The sequence below is a fragment of the Anguilla anguilla genome, chromosome 11 (genome assembly GCF_013347855.1).
Source record: "Anguilla anguilla isolate fAngAng1 chromosome 11, fAngAng1.pri, whole genome shotgun sequence".
Lineage (NCBI taxonomy): Eukaryota > Metazoa > Chordata > Actinopteri > Anguilliformes > Anguillidae > Anguilla > Anguilla anguilla.
In genome coordinates this window covers 4357400-4383948 of record NC_049211.1, presented here as the reverse complement: position 1 = coordinate 4383948, position 26549 = coordinate 4357400, and the positions used below count along the sequence as shown (strand labels likewise).

Genomic DNA, 26549 nt, shown 5'->3' with positions numbered 1-26549 from the left:
TTTGGTAGAAGTAGAATATTAATTGCAGAGGTTGTAATCAGCATAAAACCTAAAGGGATGCATTTAATGGTTAGATTATTGGTGTAATCACTGTAATCTCTTCATTAATTTAATTTTGTTTATTTATTTTTTTTCACTTTCAGGTCTGGGGTATGCCTCGATGGTTATAGTGTTTTTCTGTAACACTTACTATATCATGGTGTTGGCCTGGGGTTTCTACTACTTCATCAAGTCCTTCAATGCGACTCTGCCCTGGTCTACTTGCAACAACCCATGGAACACCGAGAGCTGCATCGAGATCTTCCGGCACGACGACTGCCTGAACGGCACCATCGGCAACTCCAGCTTCGGCAACCTGACCTGCGAGGAGCTGGCCGACGGCCGGTCGCCCATCATCGAGTTCTGGGAGTGAGTAAACTATTCGCACGTCGCTCGCTTCGCACCAAAAATCACCACGTAGCGCGTGGCTGTGGTTTTTTTTTTTTTTGTTCGTTTGTTTTTTTCGTTTCTGTTCTTGTTTCTTTTTGTTCTTAACCAATGGTCATGGACTGGCGCACTTCCAAGTGAAGCAGATGCAGTTATTAGGTCACGGTGCACTTCAAACTGCACTGTGTGTTTCACAAAGTCAATAAGTCTCAACATATAGCCCTGGGGTATCTTATGGTCATTTTATCTGAAAGAGGCATCAGGTCATTAATTGCCTAAATTTGACGAAGTTTTAGCCGCTCTTGGCTTAAAAAAGATACTGGCTGATAATACTGGCCAAATGCCCTCTAACAAAGCAGTGGCATCAGTAGAAACACTGGCATTTAAGTCTTAGTAGCAGAGTAACTTCGTTCATTTTTAGTTTTTCTTTTTTTAGTTGAATCTAGTTCAGCAGTTGTCTGGCATCCGGAAGGTTGTCGGTTCGGTCCCCAGTCTTCTGAGTGTGTCGAAGTGTCCTTGACCTAGACAGCTAACCCCCAATTGCTCCCAACGAGCTGGTCTGCGCCTTGCATGGCTGCCTTGATCTCTGTGAGTGTGTTGAGTGTGTTGAGTGTGTTGAGTGTGTTGAGTGAAAATGGGTGAATGAGAGGCACTGCCTTGATCTCTGTGAGTGTGTTGAGTGTGTTGAGTGAAAATGGGTGAATGAGAGGCACTCTCTTTGTGCAGTTGCACTATGTAAATGCAGTCCATTTACCATTTGAACATTTGTCCTCTTGTCCTTACGAGCCCTGGAGTCTGTTTTAAAATAGCCTGCGTCCAGTCAGGCGTTTCGTCTTAATTGGCGCACGTGATGGCTGGCAGTTAACTTGACCGGCAAAACATCACGGCAGTTTGACCCTTGGTTGTAGTATTGAGCTGCGGGGCTCAGGGGTTGTGGACTGGTGAAGTAAAGCTATCCAAAGCGGTTCTTTAACAGAGCTTTATATATTAACCTTGGTGCACGGTGGTGGAGAACTCAGGGCATTAATGAATGGACTGTGGTTGCAATGTATTGTGGAAAGGATTGCATCATTTGGAAAGGTCGCCATCTCAACTGCACAATGAGTGCAAATGGTTGATCGTTACACTGGACAACCTTCACAAAAAGGGAACCTAAATATATTTAGTATATTTAACGTGTTCTTCTGTATATTCGAGGCCAGCGGTTATACGATGCAATGTGCAAAAGGAATAACCTCACCATCCTAAAACATGTTCCCCTCTTCCCCCCCCCCCCTGCTCCACAGGAATAAGGTTCTGAACATTTCCGACGGGCTGGATCAGCCCGGCGTCATTAACTGGGAGCTGATGCTATGTCTGCTGGCCACCTGGGTTATGGTGTACTTCTGCGTGTGGAAGGGAGTGAAGTCAACAGGCAAGGTAAAATGTCATAACCCCCCCTAACCCCCCCCTCGGCCCCGCCCCACGGCAAGCTTAGCGGAGCTGATCCTTGTCTTGGGGGGGGGTGTGCTATGTGAAAGGTGAAAAGCTGCTCTAGAGTCACATGTGTGCCGAGCAGGTCCTCAAATGTCCCTTCTATAACTGCCTTTACGTTACGTAAGGAGCCGCCCTGGGACTTTCATGTAGCAGAGAGTGACTGCGCGACTGCTATGCGCTTACATACCGACTGCTTAAGGATTCCTCTCCCACGATGGTCAGCCTCATTGGAATTCTCATCTCATTACGTAACTTTTAAATGCGGCTGTCCTTTAATTTAATTTAATTTTTTTCAAGCTAAATTTCTAATGTGCGTAGACGGAAAAAAGAAGGCGGAACAGAGCTGTAGCGTGTAAACATGAGAGAAACGGCGTGGAAAGGCTGCAGCCTTCTGGGCAATGTCACGAGACTGTGGTCGACATCAGACATTACATTACAGGCATTTAGCGGACGCTCTTATCCAGAGCGACATTCGCAGCATTGACCTTGCATCCATTTACGCTGCATCCATTCATACAGCTGGGTATATACTGAAGCAATGCAGGTTAAGTACCTTGCTCAAGGGTACAACCGCAGTGTCCTACCTAGGATTTGAACCGGCAACCTTTTTCGGTTTACAAGACCAGTTCCTCACCCACTGTACTACAGTACACTGCCGCCCACGGTTGACGCCGAGAGTTTTTGAAAAGAGAGAGAGGTTTTTTTTTGTCGAATGCTTTCGAGCGTTGTTTTATTTTATATTTTATGTATTTATTTATTTTAGAATTTTAGATTTTGCCGACAGGCGAGCTCCTGAGGCAGCGTGACTCGCTTAACCTTGCGTGACTCACACTGTGCCTTCTCTCCGCGCTACAGCAGCGGAACAGTGAGGAGGCAGGGGGTAACCATGGCAACGTCGGTTTTAGTGTGTGTGTGTGTGTGTGTGGGGGCGGGGGGGGGGGGGGGAGGTGTGGCCGTAGAGCATTACGCAGTATCCCTGTCACGCTGCTGGACTCTGATTGGTGGGCTGAGGGAGGCGGACTGCAGTGCGACGTGACAGGACGCTCGTTGGAGAAGACAACGGGCCCTTTTTTTTCCCTGCTGTGGAGGCGGAGTTAAAATCCTGGGCCAAAGATATGAGATATCAGTATTTATTCAAAAGCCCTCAGTTATATTTTAGCCATTATAACAAAGGCGATCATAGAAGGAGGCTATAATGGTGAACCGTAGAGATCGTAGGACAGAAATATAATTCAGAAGTGTAACATTCTGTCAGTTTATCTGATTGTGTCTCATTTCTAACCACTTTCACTTATTGAGATAGGAAACGGTCTTAGTCTCTCCAAACAAATTCTTATGCTAAAAAAAATCAAGCAGACATATTTGTTTAAATGTGGTAGTGAAGGTCATCGTGATTCAGATTTAATATATCCCCGATGTTTGAATGCCGGGTCCTTTAGCAGAGGCTAACAGCTTTATCTTAATTCATTCTCTCTGTTAAGTGCTTTGCCCTTGACTTTGACCAAGAGTTTCGACCAAGTGCTTCTATGTCTTGCACAACATGAGTTTGGCAAAAAAAAACAGATTTCCTAGGCCTTTCCCCTTTTTCGTTGTATAAATGGCAACAAGTTTAGATCAAACCACAAAGAATGAGGAAGAGGTCCGTGCGACCCTTCACTGGCGTAACATAACATACTGACAGGAACAGGCCATGCAGCCCAACAATGCTCAACATTTTCCTGACCAAATTAGTGCTCTGATTTACAGCCTAGACATTACATTACATTACATTACATTACAGGCATTTGGCAGACGCTCTTATCCAGAGCGACGTACAACAAAGTGTATAACCATAACCAGGAACAAGTATGACGAAACCCCTAGAGAGAAGTACCGGTCCAAGTACAGTAGACGGTATCTAACACCGCATTAAGCCCGGTCTCAGAAATCCCCAACCGAATGCGCATGCGCAACTGAACATGGAACTGCGCAGTTTCCATACTCTTATTTTGAATCCTCAGCGAGGTCTCTTTCTGCGTAGCCAATCAGCACGCTGTTAACCGTATCGGACGGGATCGTGTAATTCTCACTGCGCGTGATCTGGGAAATTCTGCACGATCGCGGGCAAATGCACGCGCCCCCCCCCCCCCCCCCCCCCCCAGTACGCTGACTTAAAATGGCTTTATTCAAAACGGGAATGAAGAGCAAAATGGCTTCTAAAGTCCTTCTCAGCCGAGAGTATTCATGTCCGTTTGGACCTTGGAAATTGTAATTAATTGCAGTTAATTGTGGTTAATTGTAATGAATCGTAGCTGGTGTCTGTGCGTTGGGGGAGAAAGTCATAAATATTCGAGGGAGGGGGGCGAGCGTGATATTTCATCTCCGGATTCCTCTGTACTCGGTTGAGATTTAATTTCATGCTACACTGCCTTTCTCATGCTCCATTAGATGTAGTTCTATCGCATTATATGTATTTTGTTTTTATTTACTTATTGATTTTGATGGTCGGTGCCCACCCTGTCCCTGTTGGTTTTTTTTATTTTATAAAGTGATGTTTTGTTGACAGTTGTGAGGAAATATATAAGTGATTCATGAACTGTTACTTTATATGTTGGTGAAAAAATACTTGAGGCTGTCTCCACTTACATTTTTTTTTTTCCTCTGAATGTGTCATGTGTCCCCCTCAAGATTGGCATGTGAGAGCTTGGCTTCAAAGACCAGAATGCGTCACTCCGTAGCCGTCAATCAATTTGGGGGATACCGTCAACCGCCCCCCGAAATAGCTCCCCCCCCCCCCCCCCGTTTCATAACAAATTGAGCTAAATAACGGATCAGCTACAACCTGCACTTTGTGTCCAAACGCTTGTTCCAACTGCAGATACTACAGAGCACATGATACCATGAATGCAACTGGAGAAAGGTCACCGTAATATCCACGCGTAGTCCCCCCCCCCCCCAAAAAATGCTTATTGGGCTTACGTCAGTTATTGCCTGAGGACATACTCAGTCTAGTACAAAAATCAAGACATTATCAGCCGTGATTTTTTAAAATGTCTACACATATTACCACCATTTTGATGAAACGGCATTTGCGAAAACAGAGCACTAGGTGTCTCCATTCGTCCTCAGAAAGCTTCATCGTCCTATAATAATATCGGCGCGCAATATGTGTGGTGTTGGGCGTTTTAAACAAAACAAAAAAAAAAAGATGACCTTTTAGTTTGATTTATGTTCTTCCCGTCTAGTTCCCTAGTGTAATCCCGTTTGTGTTGGTATTAATCAGTTTATCCTTCAGGGTCCGAGCTGAACTATGCGGTTGTTCCCTGCACTTGGAACGGTACTTATCTCTAGGGTTTTTCGACACACTTGTCCCTGGTTGTGGTTATACACTTTGTTGTACGTTGCTCTGGATAAGAGCGTCTGCCAAATGCCTGTAATGTAATGTAATGCAATGTAATGTAATCTCTCTCTTTTAACACCACTGTGAGCATAATCAAGGCTAGACGACAGGGTGGGGAAGACGCATATATTACATTACATTACATTACATTACAGGCATTTGGCAGACGCTCTTATCCAGAGCGACGTACAACAAAGTGTATAACCATAACCAGGAACAAGTATGACGAAAACCCCTAGAGAGAAGTACCGTTCCAAGTGCAGGGAACAACCGCATAGTTCAGCTTGGACCCTGAAGGTTAAACTGATTGACACAAACGAGAACAGCAACAACGCAGTCCGTGGAAAAAATACAAGCAGTAGTTAAGACGGGTGCATTAACTAAGTCACCTACGAAACAGCTACCTGGTTACAACCCTGAGCTTGCAGTCACGCAGGTGCAGGACGGCAGAACGATTGCAGAGGAAAGCGGGTCTTAAAGTGCGAACGGGAGGCTTGTAAAGGCAGGTGGATGAGGTTACGGGAGGCGGAGACTCCTTCTGAGGATCACAGGATATGACAACGCTGCCGGGGCATGACTTTGCTCGTGTCACGCTAGGAGGTGTGAATGATGAGAGGAAACCAGAGTAATGAGGCTTTTTTTTTTTTTTTTTTTTTTTTTTGCTTTCCAATTAACGGACGTGGAAAAAGAAAATCGGTGGCCTAGGTTTATCCAGGGCGAAATTTCTGTCTATGTTGAGGAGGCATTGTCCTATTAAAATGTAGAGAGAGAGAGAGTGAAGTCAAGTAAATTAGGTAAATATAAAATCTAGCAATCAAGCTTAAGTCATTCCGTGTTGTTATCTTTGTGGACCAGATTACAAAAGTGCAAAGTTCAATGCTTTGAAATGCTCTGTAGATTAGATTGGGACTTCCATTTTAGTCCTTATCAGTGCCTGTCAGATTATCGCAAGCGTAACAAAGACTTGATGAATAAATAAAGTTGAATATGATGGTGCTCAGTATGTGACTTGCCTGAATACAGCCCTTGTGTTAAATGGGGTAATGCGTGTGTTTGCACGTGTTTGTGTACAAACTCTCGTCTTTTTGCAGATTTTTGCAGCTAAACTGTGTTCTGCGTAACAGAGTTATGTTAAGTGATATATGTTGTGTAAGTGATATACTGTGTGTATGCTGTCCATACACTCTCACACTGATACTGACACGTACACACACACGCACACACATATACGCACCTCACACACACACACACACACTCTTGCACACACACACACACACATACACACACACACACACTCGTGCACACACACACACACACACACACACATATATATACACATACACACACACACACAAACACCTAACCATTGCAGTGGATTGAGAGATTTAATCCCTCTGTCTCCCTCTGTCACCCCCCCCCCACCATCCCTGCCCCCCTCCCCCCACCCCACCCTATCCAGATTGTGTACTTCACCGCCACCTTCCCCTACGTGGTGCTGATTATCCTGTTAGTGAGGGGCGTCACTCTGCCCGGGGCCTATGATGGGATCATGTACTACATTAAGCCCGATTGGTCGAAGCTCGGCGAGGCTCAGGTAGGTTTGCCCGAACGGCACGCTGCTGATGTGGCGTCAGGAGCTCGGACTGGGGCACTGCCTGTTCAGACTGATGAGCCTGGCTGGCAGTGGCCTGCTGCTCCCCTTACACTTTGTGTAACGAGCCCAAGCTCGTCAGCTCGCCAGCACTTTCAATCAGCGAAAAGTTTGCCATCAGCTGCGTTGGAGAAATAAATATCGGATGTGTTTAACGTGTCACAGATGTGTACATTGTCCTGATTGGTCTGGTGCTTAACGTAAGGCACACAGCCACTTGGTAGGGTGCGGTTATTCCCATAGCTCTGCAAGCAGTACAGCTGAATCTATGATTTCCGTTAGCGTGTAACCTTTATGTTTGTGTTTATATGTTAACCACCTAAGACCCAGAAATTCATTTTTGTCCCCTGTAGGGGACATGTGTTTCTGATCTTAATCACCACAACCATATATTGTACTATACTGAAACCTGCACTACAAGGTACATTCAATACAAATAACATAAATTAATATTTTTGAGAAAATATTTTCACAGTAACACGTTTTTGTCATTCAAGACAATTTACAGTTGTATTTTGTATCACTAAATGGAAGCACTCAGAAGGTTAATATGCTGATGCTGTTCTCTTTGTGCTAGGTGTGGATTGATGCCGGCACACAGATTTTCTTCTCATACGCCATTGGTCTTGGCGCCCTCACTGCGCTTGGCAGCTATAACAGATTCAACAATGATTGCTATAAGTAGGTACCGCACTCAGTAACACCTGTCAATCAATGTCTGTTTGCACATCAGGAAATTATAAATAGTGTTATGTCCAGATGATTGTCCATAGAAAAATATTGACTTACACTGCGCAGACTAGTGGGGAATCTGTGATGTGTTCGTTGTACTGCGTGTCACGAACCAACTTGGGGATGGGGGGTGTGAGCTGGCAGTCACTTCATTGTTCTCCCAATCGAAACCATGCCAGTACAGTTGAAAACCGTTGTCTTGACAGAAGTTGTTGGAAAAATGAGGATTTGCAACCCTGCTGAAAATTCCAGTTTAACCCAGCTGAAGCCAGTCAAGCTGGTTTAAGATGTGTTTTCATCACTTCTGGCTGACTTTGTTTCCTGGTTGATGAGCTGTTCACCAGCTGAGTAGCCCATGGTCAGCTAGTCCACAAGTTTGGCCACCAGGTTACTCTACCAGCTATAATCAGCTTTGAGCAGCCACAGACCAGTTATGACCAGTAGCAGATCAGCTGTGAGCAGCTAGAAGTGTCAAAAATACATCTTAAACCATCTTGGAATCCCAGCTGGTCTTAACTGGATTTTTCAGCTGGGAAAGAAACACATCAAAGTTACTTTTACATTCAACAACTCAGGCCAGCACTGTCATGCATATTACTCTTGGTTAACTGAACATTTAACTTGGAACCAAACGCTAGACAGTTTCACAATTCACATTGCAGTATGTTGGAGTTGGGAAAGTCCAGCAGTCGTATGATTTGTTTGCAAAGAAAAAACTATACCTAGCATTCATTTGTAGGTTTTTTTTTTGTTAACAGTTTATTGATTTTAATACCCCAACCCCATCCCTAGAACAGGAAGGGCGAATAGAGGACACACACAAAAAAAAAATCAGCAATCCGTCCCTGCAAACCGACAACTAGCATAATCCAAGCTGCAATTGTGTCACATTGAGCTCTGTGAATTCTCGCTGTGGTTTTATTTATTTATTTATTTATTTATTTATTTATTTATTTATTTATTTATTTATTTTAAATTGTTAAGTTGAATCTGAGGTCAGATGTTGATGGAACCCAGGTCGTTGTGTCTCCTGCTCTGTCCCATCGATTCGTCGCTCACGTTGTTTTAACGCTGTCTCTCCGTAGGGATGCGTTTATGCTAGCTATGATCAACAGCGGCACCAGCTTCTTCGCTGGTTTCGTGGTCTTCGCTATTTTGGGGTTCATGGCATCGGAGCAAGGGGTGGACATCTCCAAAGTGGCCGAATCAGGTAATTGGACGAGCACCTCCCCCGCTACAAATAAACCCCAGGCCTATTGTCTGTAGTGAGGGTATCTTGGAGTGGCGAATGTATCACACATCTCCACCCTAGGTTATCAGTGTCACATGTGTTATCCGGGAAATGTCCCCATTACGTTGGAATAACTTAAAAAATCAAGGTGGACAGATAAAGCATTTATGGTCAGACTGAGGACCCTGAAGTAGCTGATCAATTATTTACAAGATCAGGACGCTACTTGTCCTAATGAACACAAACGATTGTGTAATATATGACGCACAGTCCGTATAAAATGCAAACAGATCAGCTTTTTCCATCACGTTAATTACAGCTAGCTGTAATCTTCTGAAGAAATTCTTACATTGTTATTTTCTGATTGACTAGAACCCAATAGCCCCGAACTCAGAGCAGAGATGTTTCTCTTAAATAATTCAGACGAAATTTTGTTGTACCTGGTCCATATCCATGCGCTCATTTAAGCTGTGTCTGTCCGATGCTGAGCGTAGCCCATTAGCCATCACATGCACTGGAGGAATAGGAAGCCATAAAAATAGCTGGATGTTTGCCACAGAGCGATCTAGCAGTTCGCTTGAGATCAAAATGCATTGCAGTGGCTGCCCGAGATGAGTGTATTTTGAGTAAACATGCTTTTCAATATGTCAATATGTTGCATTGTAATAATATTCTATTTTAGTATTTCAGACCTAAGAGCTGTCCTCAGTGAAATTGATTGAACTGCATGATTTAGCTTTTTGATGATCAAGAGACAATGTTGTTTTTTTTTAAATTGTGTACATCTACACGTTTGTTTTTATAATTGTTCTTAGTATTGTCGCTGCTTTTAATCATTTGCTTTTAGTAAGGTTGATATGATCACTTTACTGTAATAGTATTGGTTGAACGATTGAATGTGTGCATGTGTCAGAAGGTCATACCTGTGAAATTACCCTGATATACTGTATATATATATATATCAGTATCAGACTTGTTTTTGTGCTTGCATAAAAATTCAGGAAATTTCACGGCTCAAAATGTAATGGAGAGAACGTTGAAGAATTTGTGATGCTTTTCTGTTTTCAACTGTAAATGAGCATATATGGAAAGTGTGTGTGTGTGTTTGTGTGTTTATGTGTGTTTGGTGTGTGTGTGTGTATGTATGTATGTGTTTGTTTGTTTGTCTGTCTGTGTGTTTGTGTGTGTGTGTGTGTGTGTGTGTGAGAGAGCGAGAGAGAGAGAGAGAGAGAGAGAGAGCGAGAGAGAGAGAGAGAGAGAGAGAGAGCAAGAGAGCGAGAGAGCGAGAGCGAGCGAGAGTAAGAGAGAGAGAATTGGGTGGGGGTGCTCGTGGTGGTGAAAGCATGAAAATTTAAATATTAACCAGAACTTATATAGAATATGCTAAAATATCTAAATGTCTGTAGTGGACTTGGAATGTTGACGTGAAGTACTTCTACCTTACAAGTATTTTATTTGTAGAAAGAATGTCTGGTAGCATGCATCATAGGCCTGCACCTAATGAATTGCATGATCGAAAGGAGTTTTCTTGCATGAGAATCAATGAGATCTTTCACACATCTCAAATAAAATTATATATATCCTGACACAAAGTAGATACAGCATTTATGAGTAATTTGTAATATTTCGTAAAAAAAAAGGAAAAAAAACGTAACTGATAGTTTGATCTTGGTTTGCATCCACTGGTATTTCAGTTGGCTATGCAAACAGAATTGTGTGCGTTTGTCTTCGTGTAGTTTTGGTTGTTTTGGCAGGTTACTTCTAAACCCTAACGCCAGCTGTGTTTCAAATTTTGCTGTTTACACAAGAGTGCCAAAGTTATTAAAAGGTACTTGAAAGGCAGCGACACAATTGGCCACTCATCTTACTTCATCAGTAAAAGAGAATTCTTCAGGCAAATATCCAGCATTTAACTATTCGCATTAAACCTTGCCTTCGCTAAACTGATAATATAAAGAGATCTACTTCAGAGACAGTTTATATTTAAATATCATTCTATAATCAATAGTTTATATCTCTAGAACTCTTTGGTAAACATTTGCATGAGGCTGGAATGAGCATGTTGTTTTGAGCTAATGTTTGACTTTGTTTGAGGTCCCTGTTTAATACTCCATCCACTTACCCTACCTGTTACACCTTTTCCCCAAGCACATGTACGATGTGTTCACAAACAAATGCACATCTGTTTTTAAACCACAACTTTTATATTTAAGTTAATTTCAAACATAGAGGGGAGGCAGTAATTCACACTGAAAACTCACATTGGATATATAATCCATGCTTAGTGTTTCTGACATGATTCTGAAATTTTAATGACACACATCATGATACGTCTGTAGCCGAACTGTTATTGTTTGTATTTTCCATTATTTTCATTCATTGATTCAGTGAAATACACACGTAGTGTTCCTGCTGAATGCTGAACACAGCATTTTGAGTATTTCTGTGAGTGGGGCCTCAAGGACATTAGGAAATTAGCTTCTAGATTTTAAGGATGCATCTCAGTGGGGAACAAATTTAAGTCATAGGCCTGAATGTCATTAGTATCTGTCATTCATTATGACTTATAATTTTAATGGGTTTTCTTCACAAAGTGGCAGTCACCAAAATTAATGACATTTTTAAGGATAAATAACTAATATATTTTTTTTGCATTTTTTTCTGTGAATTTGAGTTTTGGACAAATGATGATTGAATCCTGGCTATTTTTAAAAACATTCCTTCATGCTGTTGATAGATGTACGGCCATAGAAAAAGCATGCATATATGTGTGTAGGGATTTTATCACAGCCTGAATTTGATGCAAATTTTTCAAATATATATTTTTCAGATTACAATAATATAATAGTTCATACATTAGTATCCTTTCCTCTTGCAAGGTTTGTATTCTTTTGTGTTGATTGTAATGGGAGTATTGGATGTCTCATTTCAAATTAGTCTATTGAAATTATTTGTTTCTGGTTTTATGTTAACTGGGAGCTGCAGTCAGTGCATAAGAATAATTTTAAGGGAACTTGTCCAGTCCATCCTGCGGTGGTCTTCAGTGTAGATCTTATGACCTGGTAACCAATCCGGACTGTCCTGGTGTCAGCAGCCTCACGTGGCAACCAATCAGTGGGCGTAGCAATAACCAGACCTGGGTCAAATACACATTTGTTTTGGATTTTAAACACAATGCTTGACTGAGCTTGTCTGGTGTATTGGAACCTATGAAGTCCTCTCAGAAGCTGCAAACCCCACCTTCTGGTCTGATTGACAGGCTCAGTTTCACCAGGCAAGATCAACGGAGCACAGAAAAGGATTTGAATCCTAAACAAATACCCATTTGGCCCCAGGTCTGGCATTATCTCATGGAAGCAGGGCTTCAGTCTGCAGGGTGTTCCTTGTTTCATTGCGTAAGAGCAACTCCCATGGCCAGTATAAAGGCCTGCAATCTGCCTGCACCAGCCTTGCACGAAACTTGCTCTCTTGATGCGGTGGATGTGCTCAGCTGGTAGATCACAGGATGTTTAAAGGAGCAGCAAACGGCTGCACATGCTCTGTAGGAGAGCATTTGTCTGTTGATGGATGGTGCCATGGCAATGAGACAGGCCTGAGAGATTTGATTGGCTATTTCAAATTGGGAGGAAATCATTTTGGATGTAAAAATTAGTAAATGAATTAATTTGCTATTGCCCAGACTAGTATGAAGTTAATCCAGTTCTGTCATCTCAATAACACGTCAGTCATCCCTATTTTCACAACTAATTCTGCTAAACAAATGTAAAAGAGGAGTCCTGTATGTTTTAGCATCCAGGTTGTATTAATGAGTGAGTGGTGGTTTGTATGTTAATCGTTTATATGAATTTATATGAGTTTGTATGACACCTTGCATTACAAATGAAGCCCCATGATTTCATCTGTGGCTATAAATGAAGGATGTAATAGTGATATATTATATTATGTTATATTATATTATATTATATTATATTATATTATATTATATTATATTATATTATATTATGTATTAATTTCTCAAATATTATGGTATCTTATGGAATATTTTTCATGTGCAAAAATTCTGAGGATCGCTTGAAGCAGATATCAGAAATATCAGTTTGATTCCAATAGTTTGTTTTAGTTAATTGATTTGATTGTCTGACAGGCTCAGAGCAATAGACTATGTGTTATTGGACACATTTCAGTTCAGTTCAATTTCATTTTACTTATGCATATCACTTTAGACAGAGGCACTGTCGCCAAGACGCTTCATAGTGTAAAAACAATTGATAACAGACCGTTTCAGATATTCTTTAGAGCATAAAAGGCATTATAAAATGACAAACCATTATAAAGCAGTATAAAATTGGATATTGGATACAGGCGACAGGGAAACGCAGTGCCATCAGGGATAAAGCATGACAGAAAAATAAATAACATCACTGTGTGTCGAGGCCAGTCAGACCTGGAGGGAAGATTACATTTATGCATTGTCGCTTATGTGAGAATTATTATCACTTGATTCATCTGAATCCTATTGTTTACGTTTGGTAGCATTTCAGTGGCTGGTGCCAGGAAAAAAACAAAAATCGCGTCGAGCAGATTTGCAAGATTGGAGTTTTGGGACAGATTGCTCAGTCATACAGACACAGACCGTTTCCAGAAATCATTGAAATGTGTTCATTTTTTAAAAATTAGTTTTTATTATTGGGATTGAACATATGCAGCACATATATTTTTTTACAAATTGCACTGTGCTCAAAATGATTATGTGGGGGAATTGATGGTTGTGTGTATGTACACGTGTGTGTGTTTGTGTGTGCGGGTGTGTCTGCGTGTGTGGGTGGGTGTGAGTGTGTGAGTGGTGTTTGTGCATCTGCATGAGCCAGCGCATGCAAGTGTGTGCGTTCATGCACACTTATGTGTGTGTGTGTGTGTGTGCGCAGGTGTGTATATCTGTGTGTGTTTGAGTAGTGTGCTTATGTGTAAGGCTTAGTTGTATACAAGGTATGTGTTTGTTTTGAAATACTTGAAGATTACATGGGTGTTCAGTTGTGTGTCTGTGTGTGTGTGTGTGTGTGGTGTGTGCATGTTTGAATGTAGTGGAACAGTGAAATCAAAAAAATTAGGTCTGGTCATTTATTTTATTTCATTTTTTGTAGGCTTCTACAACTATTCTACTTTAACAGACTATTGTTTTTTTTTTAAAATACATTTTTAAAACTTTTTTATATAACAGTAGCATTGTTTAAGGCAAAATTTATTTTGTATTATTTAAGTAGACAGCCTTTTATTTTTCCTTTCAGAGTCAATGCCAAAAAAAAGTCCCCCTGTGACTTCATACAGTTGTTTATCCTTTTAACAGGGTTTTTATGTTCTTCAGTCCTATTTTATACCTGACTTGTGATTCATATCTATTCATTTTATTTAATATCTCTATATATCTATATTTTTAATTTATTTAAATATTAATTTAAGGATTATTTAACCAGGAATTTTGCCTCTTGAGATGTGCACATCTCGCTTGCAAGAGGGGTCCTGGAGCAGACTACTGCAGCAGGTAAACCTCTGTTACCTAATGATGGCATTCACACCTTTAATACAGCCCGAGAACCCTGCATCTATGGACCCACAAAGAGATCAGCGGACAGGCCTTCACAAATATATACATGGGCAAGAATTTAGGATCAGGAGCAGACTCAGACTCAAACTGAAAAGTCTAACGGTACTAAACCACCAAGAATATATATATATATATTTTTTTTAAAACAATAATACATAGAACTAACTCGCGTACTAATATTGCATGCACGCTGCAGAGATACCTCACAGATACTGAACATTTTAAATCCTCGGACCCGGTTTCAGACCGGTTTGGCATACCTGAGCTGGTTATGATGAGGAAAGAGTATGCACATTAATTTTCTAAATGCCTGTGCGGTCTCGCTGTTTTCCTCTTTCAAAGGCCTATCTTTGATTTGTGTGTTAAGTAGAGCGATTTCTGCCAAGTTTTTTTTATTTCATCTTGCTTTACTTACTTTTAACTTAAAAACCTCCTCACTCAAAATTCTGACATCCCCCATACTAAATTAACCTTCCTATGCCTGTAAGCAGTAGACTATCTTTGCTGATTTGGGAATGGTCTCTGCTTCCATAACAAAGGTCACCGATAATAAATCTTTTGGGTGTTCTCTCTCTCATATACCTTCTTGGTGAAACTGTGAAGCATTTAGGTTGTTATAGTAGATTAAACAGTTATGAATTTCTGGGAGTTTTTTTTTGTACATACCTTTTTTTTTGTTTTATTTGAATTTGAATTTAAGTTTGAACTTTGCAGTAATTAGCCTTAAACTACTCTGGCAGTAAACTCATTAATTACATCTGAACTGTTCATCTCTATTGTCCAAACTCTGGCTTCACTGTTCAGTGAGTAAAAAATAAATAAAAATAAAAAATAAAAAAACAGATCAGTGAGTGAAAAAAAAACTGATACGTTTTTTGATATTTAGTTCTTTCCAGAGATCACCAAGCATATAATTTAGTGACAAAGTAGTACTGTATGTTCAAAGGTAATTGTAGTTTAACAAAAAAAGGCATTTTTGTAAGCCATAGATAGAGGACACATTTAGGTGTTGGATTTTTTCCATCCGTGCGAAAGTATTGAAACATGAAATTGAACCTTGTGCCTGTTTCAAATTTAACTGTTGCTAATATCTCAAGTTCTCAAAATTCAAGTTCGGATTGAGTTGAGAAAGTTAAAATACGATAATCTCTCTTCTCCTGCCAAAATGGAGAATATCAGTTTGATAAATTTAAGCTAGCACAGTTTGAACTTGGTCTTCCTCAGACTACTTTCGAGAGCGAACCATAACAGCCTACAATAGGGGTAGGATTATGTTGTGTCATTCAGTTGATTCAATAATTTTTTTTTTTTTTTTTAACTTTTTGTATCTTGGAAACCCCAGATGGTTCCATTTGTTGAAATTCGGTGCTACTCAATAACTGACAATAGTCTGGGCGTCATTGCCTGATTTACTTTACAGACTGAAAATACAAACAATAACAAGTTAGCAGCCAAGTGGGCACACATTTTGAAATTCCAGCACTGCCCACACACACACACACACACAAACACACAAACACACACACACACACACACACACACCTACCCAGTAGCTCACCGATGTACAGGGACAGGTCACACAAGCCCTTAACAATAACTGACTAACCTGCCTGACTCCTGTGTGGGTGAGATGCACAGATTTACATCAGTCACCAAAAAAAAGAAAAAAAAAACGAGCGAAGGGAGGGAAACGAAAAGAAAAGAACATTAAAAAATAAAAATAAAAAAGCGCACAGCCCCCCGTCGCCTGTCACCTCCGCTTCCGCACGATAGGCGCCTCTGGTGCTTCCCCTGTGTCTCTCTCTCTCTCTCTCTCTCTCTATCGTTCTTTCTCACTCTCTCTCGCGCTCTCTCTCTCTCACTCTCTGTCTCTATCTGTGCAGTGCGTATGTGTGTCTGTGTGTGTCTGTGTCCAGGACCCCCCCCCCCCCCCCCCCCTCACACCGTACACACACCCCGCCCTCCGCCCTCCGCCCTCCCCCTCCCCCCCCCTCCCCCCCCCCCCCCCCTTACACCCCCCCGGCCAGGCTGCGACGCTGGCGCCTCTCTCACCCTCGGCTCTCTCCTCCGCAGGACCCGGCTTGGCGTTCATCGCCTACCCCAAAGCCGTGTCGATGATGCCCGTCGCGCCCCTCTGGGCAGCTCTCTTCTTCTTCATGCTCCTCCTCCTGGGGCTCGACAGTCAGGTACCGGACCGCCACGCCCAACACCCTCTTTCGTTTTTTATGTTGATTGATTGATTGATTGATCGATTGATTGATTGATTGACTGACTCAGTGATTGCCCCATGGCCCTGACCAGGATAAGCTGCTTAGATAATGGATGGGATGGGATGGATGGATGGATGATTGATTGATTGATTGATTGATTGATTGATTGATTGACTCAGTGATTGCCCCATGGCCCTGACCAGGATAAGCTGGTTAGATAATGAATGGGATGGGATGGATGGATGGATGATTGATTGATTGATTGATTGATTGATTGATTGATTGATTGATTGATTGATTGATTGATTGATTGATTGATTGATTGATTGATTGATTGATTGATTGACTCAGTGATTGCCCCATGGCCCTGACCAGGATAGGCTGGTTAGATAATGGATGGGATGGGATGGGATGGATGATTGATTGATTTTATCTGACATATTAAAAAAAATATTCATAGGGTTGGTAGCCCCTTAGGCAACAATATACCATATGCATAGTTAAATTATCGAGGAAAGACACAATATTTGTTGTTATTTCCACTGTGGTCCTCCTTGTTATCGGTTCCATTAAAATGTCGCCCTCCTCTCCCGCTCTTTAGAAGGCTTGCAGCCGGATGTCGGTTTTAACTTCTCTCTCTCCTCTCCCTCCTCATCCTCAGTTCGTTGGGGTCGAAGGTTTTGTAACAGGGATCCTGGATCTTTTTCCTGGAAAGTATTACATGCGCTATAGGCGTGAAATCGCCGTGGCGATCTGCTGTTCAATGTGCTTCATTATTGATATTTCCATGGTTACGCAGGTGAGATTTCTTTTTCGTGGACGAATTTTTCTAAAGACTGAATGATTGATTGGTTTTTCTGGTGTTTGTTGTACGGTGACAAAAAGACGTGTATGGTTCAAAGACACAGCACAATGCAAAAATAGGTCAAAACATCTCCATAAATTAAACACTACGTTGTTTAGCAAATATACTTTGCCTCTCATAACTAAACTGTCTTCTGTTTGGAGGGTAACATATTTTCTTTGCATGCTGTGAAACCTGCTTATACCATGCTTATACACCCTTGTGTATATTTCTATCAAAGTTTTTAGGTAGCTGTTCATTCTGACCACTCTTTGTGACCAGCGGCCTCATTTATAAATGGATTTATGGATTTAAACTTAAACATAATTTTAAGATAATTTCCCATGTTGTTATTTATATTTAGTTATTTATAAAAAAATAACTGGGACTGACAAAGACCATTGAGGCCATTTTATGAATGAGGCCCAGTTACTGACCATGCTTTCATTAAATGGACTGGAGTATATTGGACCGTACCATTGTGTTTTCCCAGGGTGGGATGTACGTCTTCCAACTCTTTGACTACTATTCGGCCAGTGGTATGACCCTCCTCTGGCAGACGTTCTGGGAGTGCATGGTGATTTCCTGGGTTTATGGTGCGTGAACTTCTTTTTTTATTTTTTATTTTATCATTTTATCATCTCTTCTAACTCTGACGTTCCCCTCCCCCTAGCAGCCAAATCACGGCGGTAAATGACTTTATTGCAAACGTCGTTTTACGCAGTCATAATTTAATAAGTTGCATTTAAATCATAGTAGGTTCTTCGTTGTCTCATAAACAGCAATAGGCAAACCGTAGGGCCCCATAAGACATTGAAATTCGATTTAAAATGGCTTTGTACTTTATCACACCTGTCTAGTTTATGAAACACGAAGCAATTGCCACTCAATAAAAAAATCCTTCCGAACACCATAAAAACACAATAAAAAAAAAATACTACAGTCTTTCAATAGACCCATCATTGAGCTATCAAACAGAATATCAACATGATCTTTGATCTTAAACATCCTCAAGCTCTGCATAGACTTAACCATCCATCCTTACAACGTGCTAGCTTCGGGCTCCGTACGCCTTCACGGATCGACTGATAAGGACTGGCGTGCGTTGATGCGCTGTTGACTGTGACTGAGGCCGTGCCTGGTGGCGGTCACTCCAATGACTCTCTGGCCATCTTTCTCCAGGTGCTGACAGATTCATGGATGACATTGCTCGCATGATCGGCTACAGGCCATTCCCCTGGATGAAGTGGTGCTGGTCCTTTATCACTCCATGCGTGTGCATGGTGAGCCGCGCTGGCACCACGCGTGTCACTCCTGACGTCTTCTTCGCCGGGCTCGTTTCCAACTTTAAGCTTAAGCTTTTGATCTTTAAATTTAAAAAAATAATAAAATTTGTCCCATTCAACTAGGAGGACATTGACTGCTGTAATGAAGCTTTGAGCCATTTTGGTCCACGATTTTTATTTGATAGGATATTGCACATTAGTCTCCCATTTGATATAGGTGTTCACCACAAACACCGGTTTGGCCTTATATAACAAATAAGAATTCTTCGTTTTTCTTATTTGTTGTTAACATTCAAATGAATAGAAAGACTATTGATTCGTTTGTTTCAGTTGACGCTAAAATGTCAGTTGTCAATGCTGATTTTGTCTCTGAAAAATAGGTTACGATTTAAATTTTTATAGGTTTCCTTTGTGGTTTCAAGGAAACTGAATGTTTTTTTTTTTTCCTGTTTCTTTCCAAAGGGCATCTTCCTGTTTCACCTTATGAACTACAAGCCTCTGACATACAACAACGAGTATGTGTACCCGTGGTGGGGCGAGGTGATTGGCTGGTGCATGGCTCTGTCTTCCATGCTATGTATCCCCGTCAGCCTGGTCTACAAGCTGTTCAGGGCCAAGGGGACCTTCAAAGAGGTCTGTAAACTCCTCCCTCATCAGCCAATCAGATGCACATTACTGTGCTTCATCAGCCAATCAGACACACATTATTGTTCTTCATCAGCCAATCAGAAACACATTTATGTACTTCATCAGCCAATCAGAGACGAATTGTGCACTTCATCAGCCAATCAGACACACCTTTATGTGCTTCATCAGCCAATCAGACACCATCCATCTACCATCCCAGTCTGTTATCGGTTGACCTCCGGTTACTTCTGGTTTAGGGCCACAAAATTCCTGGAGCCAACTCTAAGCATTATAGTGTATTGTTCTGGACCTGCAGTTGTAGCCTAAAGGTTGCATCATACCCTTGAGCAAGGCTCTTAACCTGCACTGCTTCAGTAGATATCCAGCTGTATAAATGGTTACTGTGTAAAAATAGAGAGAGCTGGATAAATGCCTGTAATGTAAAATATTGATCTTCTCTTTGCTACTCAAAGAGAAGGACAAAACCTCTCAGAACAGAAATGATCATTGTAAGAACATACTGACAACCTCCTTCCCTCAAATGGAAGGTCCCTGACAACAATTCTCATGGTCACAGAAGAGACACGGTGGCCCACTAGTTCACACAGGCATGTTAGATTGATACACATTCATTTTACATTTAGGAAACATTTTCATTGAAAACAATTCTATATACAGCTTAACAATTCTGTACAATCGTGTGAACAGATGTGTGTGTATTAAGTAGTGTTCGGGTGAGTATGTAGACTTGCTCTGGCCTGCACCTGTCACAGAAAACAATGGGGATCTGCTATAGGGAAAACAGTGCTTAGCTTTTAAGAGAAACCCTAATGGGATTGCACTGTTCCAAATCCATATGTTGTACTACATAAAACTAGTAGTATAAGTAACTGGGTTATCAGAACTGTTATAAGTATGTTGTCATAAATTTTTTACTAGTTTTTTTTTTTGTAGTACTGCTCTTACAGGAAGTATAATGCAATGTTTTTTTCCCCCATGCATTCCATCTAAAGCTTTGATCCTTGAAGCCATGGTGAATTATTCATGTGTTGATGAGCGTGGTGCGTTCGCCGGTTCGGGTGGTAACGTGGTGTGATTCCAGGCCCTTTTTTTTTTTTCTCGTTTCTCCCCCCACAGCGCTGGGCCCACCTGACCAAGCCGGTGTGGGGTGCTCATCACCTGGAGTACATGGCCCCCGATGCCGACGTCAAGAGTCTGACCTCCCTCACCCCGGGGACCGAAGAGAACAAGGTCATCATCTTCGAGAGCGTTATGTAGGCACGACGGTCTGCAGGAGACTCGGGGTGTCCGCCCCTCCCCCCCCCCGAAACAAGCTGGCTGAGCCCTGGGGCCTAACCCCCCCCCCCCCGTTCCCATTTTCATCTCACGGCCTTCTCTGTGCTGTGGGCCTGTCCATCTCTACAGTCACAAACAGCACATCCTTGTAAATGAACAATTAGTGTGTGGTACCGTTTGAAATGTCATGTAAAGATCAACACCATGGTATCCATCAAATTAAAAAAAAAAATTTTTTTTAATTTTTAAATAATAAAAATGGAAACGAAATGGTTCTCTTGGTGCTGATGCTAGAAAAAGGAATCCAGCTAATGGCAGCAGATGCCCTTGTACTCCCCCCGTGATGAAACTAGAGTAACGACTCCCCCACTTAGCGCCCTACACCTCGACCTCCTGCTGAGCGCCCCCCCCCCCCGGCGCCCCGCCAGCTTGTCTCGGGAGGCGGAAGGCCACGCCACGCCTCGAGTCGGCCGTTGTTCGCTCGGTGGCTCCGCCTCTTCGTCCGACCGGAGCCGAACTAGGTCACCGCAGAATTCCCACAGGCTACCGCAGCGCAGGCTGGCGCAGTCACACATTAGCATGCTGCTCACAACTTTTTAAAGGACAAAAAATAACTTTCAACTACCTAATTTTAAAAAAGTTGTATTTTTACTATCGGCGCATAATAATACCCCATGATGCACTGCTTTTCAAGATCAGTTCTGTTGGCATAGTTTTGAAGAATTACACTCCTTTTTCATAAAATTTTTTTTAAAGTATATATGCAGCTCCATTAGTGCTTTCAGTGACTTGTCGACATCTTTGCAGCAAATCTGTGCGATTTCAAAATCAATTTCAAAATCAATCGTGCGTATGTACTGTACGCGTGTCTGTGTGCAGGTATTGACTTGCATCAGTTGAGCGATCGGTGTGTCAATAAGTTACGATTAGCAGTGTAAACCTCAGGCCTCACCACAATTAGGATATGGGTTTGATTCTTGAGACAATGGTTCCATGTTTGGCAATATCACTCATTTTTGGACGATATGATCTGAAACAATCTGATATGATCCTGCTAACACAATCCGGTTATGGTATACAACCAAAATTCAGTGCAAAAACTTATTGACGTCACACTGAACAGATGGAAAAAGACACTTGTGAGAGTGTCCAGTCGGAACCATAAACAATGAATGTTGGCATGGGGTGATTTTTTATGGATTTAGACATACCATTTATCATTCAAAGAAACTCTAAATAATATTCACAGGCCCACATGCTTTTCAATGAAATACAAAAAAAAAACAAATATTGCATATTACATAAACCATATTGAGGAGTTTTGAGGAGTTGAATAGCTGCCATTCAGTAAACATGAATATACATTGTTTTCCACCACGTGCATCAGGTCTTCATTAGTTATATATATATATATCGCTGATGTAAATATAAATCAGCAGCAATGATGATATAAAATTCAAGCTACACAGAACTGAATGGCAAAGTGTGGCAGTTGACACTCAGGCAAAGTCTATTTTCCAAAACACACTGGATTTAACAGTGAAGGATTACCATCATCCATTCAAATCAAAGTCCAGCTGGATTTTTTTCTATACCCAGTAGCACCCAGCACAAACATTACAATAATAACTTACATTTTGTTTATCACAATCAATATTACTACTCCGTCAAAGGCTATGTACTGGAGTAAGTGGATGGCTCATCAGCGTGCTATTACTTTTACGAGCCAATACAAAAGAAGAAATAGTATGGATAATGTAGTGAACTAATCATGAGCCATTTTGTTTGAGATACAGCCTTCCTTGATTTACATCATCCTTTGGAGGCGTACAGTAATGTAATTTGCTGCAGTATCTGCTGGCTTTTGTCGGATCTCAAACCGACGATATTTCAGTTGCCAAAAAAAAAATTCTGTTGCAGACACTTCTTTTGATGAATATATTTGAATATTGTTTGTCTTTGAATACGACAAACCTTAACGCTCTTGTAGACATAATGACGGTTACTTTCGTGTGCCAAATGGAACATTCCATCTCTGCTATATAAATCTATACCAGAGAAGGGTATTTTGTTGCCATAAAAACGATATATATACTTTAGCTGCCTCGTTTAGCCTCTCCAGTGTATTGCAAACAAATATGGGAGTTTAAAAATAAAAAATAAAATCTATTTTGAAAACAAGCAAGTTCTGGAGTTTAAGGCGGTGGTCCTGAACTGAGAATGAAAGAAAAAAGAAGTTTCATGAAAGAGTGCACTGGATTAAACGTGTGCCTGTCTGATTTGTTTTAACTTCTCTCATCTACCCCCAATGGGAAATGCATAAGAAATTAGTTGACCTGTTAGCCGCACGCATGCTTCTGTCTTTACCCAATTTCCATTTCCCACGGGAACGATCTTGTAATGCATAATCCCAGGTTTTTCAGTCCTCAGATGAATAGATAAATAAATAAATAAATACTCGTGCGTAAATACACGAAGTAGACAGGCGCCGACTTTTGGAAATTAGGGTGACCTTATGAAAAAAGAGGACGGAAACACGTGGGCATTACAAATGTAACACTAGGCTATTTGTTTATTTACATATGGTCTATAGAACGAGCACAGCCAAAGCGGACATTTTGTTTTTTAGTAATTTAGGTATCAACACGGACAGATATTTTCGGTCCTAAAAAAGAGTAAACGTCCAGGGAAAGTTAGGCCGTGTAGTCGGGCTAGATCAGGGGTCTCAAAAACTCCAGTCCTGGAGGGCCGCAATCGACAGCCGATTTAAGCCTTGGAAACAAGGTGTGCGGGAGTCTTTAGCCAATCAAGGGCTTAAACGAAGCGCTTGCGTTACAAGTGCCGGAACACAACGGAAACCAGCGGACGCAGCGTCCCTCCAGGATTTGAGTTTGAGATCCCTGGCCTAGATAAGCTTAAGGTACTTTGAAGGGGACAGTCACAGCCGACCGCACTGTCCTGGGGCAGTGATTTGGCCTGATTGATGAACACTGTAGAAATGGTTCTGTCCCTAACACAGGGTCCATTGTGGGTCCATAGATTTTTCTTTAACAGAACATTCTAGATTATTTTGCATCAACCATGGGCGGTAGATACCGAACTTTGCCTTTTTGTTGTTTTGTCTTAAATGGAACCCATTTGTCAAACAATGAATGGCCAAAAACTTTTACCAGAATACCTGAATACCTAAATATAGCCTGTGGGAATTCTGCCATTCACAGTGACATAGAAAACAGTCATCTCTCATTGTAACGTAGTGGAGAAAAAAAATACAGTTAGAATGTACTAGATCTTAATAACATAATGCTACAAACTACATTTGCACATTGTTGTAAGATAATTGCGCTAGCACTTTTAAAACTGTGTTAGAATATGACATTTCTTTTACTTTTATTTGTAAAATAAATCAGAGATTTATTTTGTGATGGCTTTTATTTCAATTATACACATATATATTATATATAAATGTCTGTGTGTTCTATTGTGAAAGCTGCAGTGTTATTTTGATGAAAATAAGGAAATGCACCATGCATTGCGTTGCAAGGCAGTATCTTAAGAAGGGAAGATTGAATTAACAGCACACTAAAAACCTTGGAATTCTTTCAAATAACAAGTGCTAATATTTTATGGATATTAGATTATTAATCTGTAATCAAGATTGCCTCACACCACCCAGAGCTTTTTTAAAATTATTTATCATGAAAAGATGCTTTACAGTCTGTAATCTACAGGGTTAAACACGTGACAGAAATTTTTACATTTCTGAAGGATATTCTTCCCTATGTTATGTCAGAAGTAATAAAAGTAAAATGGCTTTGACATTTAGTGATTTTGAAATTGTGGGTCCTTTGTTGTTTAAGAGAAAGGGCAACGCGTACATTCCCTCACAGTAACTTAGGGCAGCCTTCATTGTTGTTGTAGTCGTGAAATTCACAACTTAAGTGCCATTCATAAGTTTGATTATGAACCCTAATAACCATTGTGAGACAAGTTTTACAAAAACAAAAAAAAAGTGTTAAAAATATTTGCTGTTTTTACACATTGCAGCTAGGCTTCATGTTCATTTTTTACTGTGTATATTTTTACATACATTGCCCTTGTAGTCCAATCGCATAATAGCCTGGGTCGGTCAGCAGGTGTATGAATAACAGGATATTTTTATTATGTTAAATATATATATATATATAAAATTGTAATGTACATAACAAAAAGCATATGTATTGTGTCATTTTGTGGAGTACTGGCAAAAAATTTCTCAACAGTATGTCTTTCCTACAAAGGCTTGGTCCAATCAGGTTAAAACAAGAAATATACTTTATAACACAGTTATTTACATTTTAAAACTGATGTGGTATATGATCAATAATGTGTTCACAGATGAGACAAAACTGAGTTTGATCGAAACAGAAATTGTAAATGATTATTTTAAAGCTTTTGAAAGTTCTGAAATGTTACTGATTTTTCACTCATGAATGAAAGGTTTTGCAATATATGTTATAAATACAAAATATTTACGGAGATTTTTGATGTGTGCATAGTTTATGGTTTTGGAGCTTATTTTAGCTAGATTTAGTTGTGTTCTTCCACTAATGGTTTCTGCATGGCAATTATTTTAATTGATTGTTCTTATTGGTTAATGCTACTGCAGAAGACAAAGCCTCTACTATATAGAATCAACAGTGAATTTCTTTGTTTCCCCTCATGTAATTCCAGAGTAATGTGCTTATGATATAGTTCCACATAAATTAATTATTCATAAACTTAAGCAAAACACTGCATGTATATTCAAAATTTAGTAAAAAAAAAAAAATACATAAAATAAACTATGCAAGGCACTGTATCAAACACAGTTATAATAATAATCGCTCAGTCAGTTGAATTCTGAAACATGAATACTATTGACAGTTCCATTGCCTGGGAGGTAAAAAAATTAAAATAATATGAGGTTGGTTGCGTTGTGTGAAAATCTACACTGATACAGTAAATCTAAAACAGGTGTACGTCCAACAGCCAAAGCACTTGGGGGGGAAGAGGATACTGTTGAGAAAAGACACATTAACACTGTTGACCTCATACTTAACACACAATTAACTCATCATTGTGCATCAATACTTCTACCTTGTGAGATGTCTTCCATTCAAGCAATTTGGATTAGTGTTTAAGAGTAACAGTGATAGCTACGATTCCGTTGATGACACCAAGGGCTTCATGCTTAACCACCACTGTGTCTGTGTGCTGAAAATCCATTCAGATCAGAGTAACAAATGGCAATAAAGACTCTCAAACAATAACTGCCTGTCCTGTCCAGTGTGTGTGTGGTGTGCCCCTCAATAATCAATCCTGTCACTCACCTCACAACCCCCCCCCCCCTTCCCCCTCAATCACAGTTCTCACATGTAGTCTTAGCCCTTTAAGGTGTAACATCACACGTATGTGATTAGATTGTTTTTAGCCGAACATTCTAATGCTGATGTCACAATCAAAGTTACAAAACACCTACTTCAAATTTTGAAAAAACATAAAACCTACTCTTCAAGTGGTTAAATATTTGTCCTACATTGTGGATGTGAACATTTTCTGCACTTGCAATGGTTTATCTTGTTTATGTGGTACCCCTCCTTAAAAAAAACTTTTTTTTAGAAATACATTCCAAAACATTTTTAAATGCATTTATAAGAACTATTACACAAGGCATTATGTATTTCGAACAGAATGACACCAGGACGCATGGAGACCAATACAAGCCAGTATTTACAAGCAAGGATTCAAGTTACCCGTGTCCACAAGAT

The 26549-nt window shown here is 40.7% G+C and overlaps 1 protein-coding gene across 2 annotated transcripts in view; it reads left to right on the top strand.

The window, feature by feature from the left end:
• Positions 1 to 26051, top strand: part of slc6a8 (solute carrier family 6 member 8) — a 94511-nt gene extending 68460 nt beyond the window's left edge. Inside the window, exons 3-13 of one of the 2 annotated variants that reach the window (XM_035383535.1) lie at positions 144 to 408; positions 1713 to 1845; positions 6741 to 6875; positions 7510 to 7613; positions 8750 to 8874; positions 16571 to 16683; positions 17369 to 17506; positions 18045 to 18147; positions 18734 to 18834; positions 19300 to 19470; positions 20602 to 26051. In XM_035383535.1, coding sequence (XP_035239426.1) covers positions 144 to 408; positions 1713 to 1845; positions 6741 to 6875; positions 7510 to 7613; positions 8750 to 8874; positions 16571 to 16683; positions 17369 to 17506; positions 18045 to 18147; positions 18734 to 18834; positions 19300 to 19470; positions 20602 to 20742 — 1529 coding nt within the window. In that variant the 3' untranslated portion in view covers positions 20743 to 26051. The remainder of the gene's footprint in view (positions 1 to 143; positions 409 to 1712; positions 1846 to 6740; positions 6876 to 7509; positions 7614 to 8749; positions 8875 to 16570; positions 16684 to 17368; positions 17507 to 18044; positions 18148 to 18733; positions 18835 to 19299; positions 19471 to 20601) is intronic. The other variant, XM_035383536.1, reaches the window with a different exon arrangement.
• The last annotated feature ends 498 nt before the right edge of the window (positions 26052 to 26549 follow it).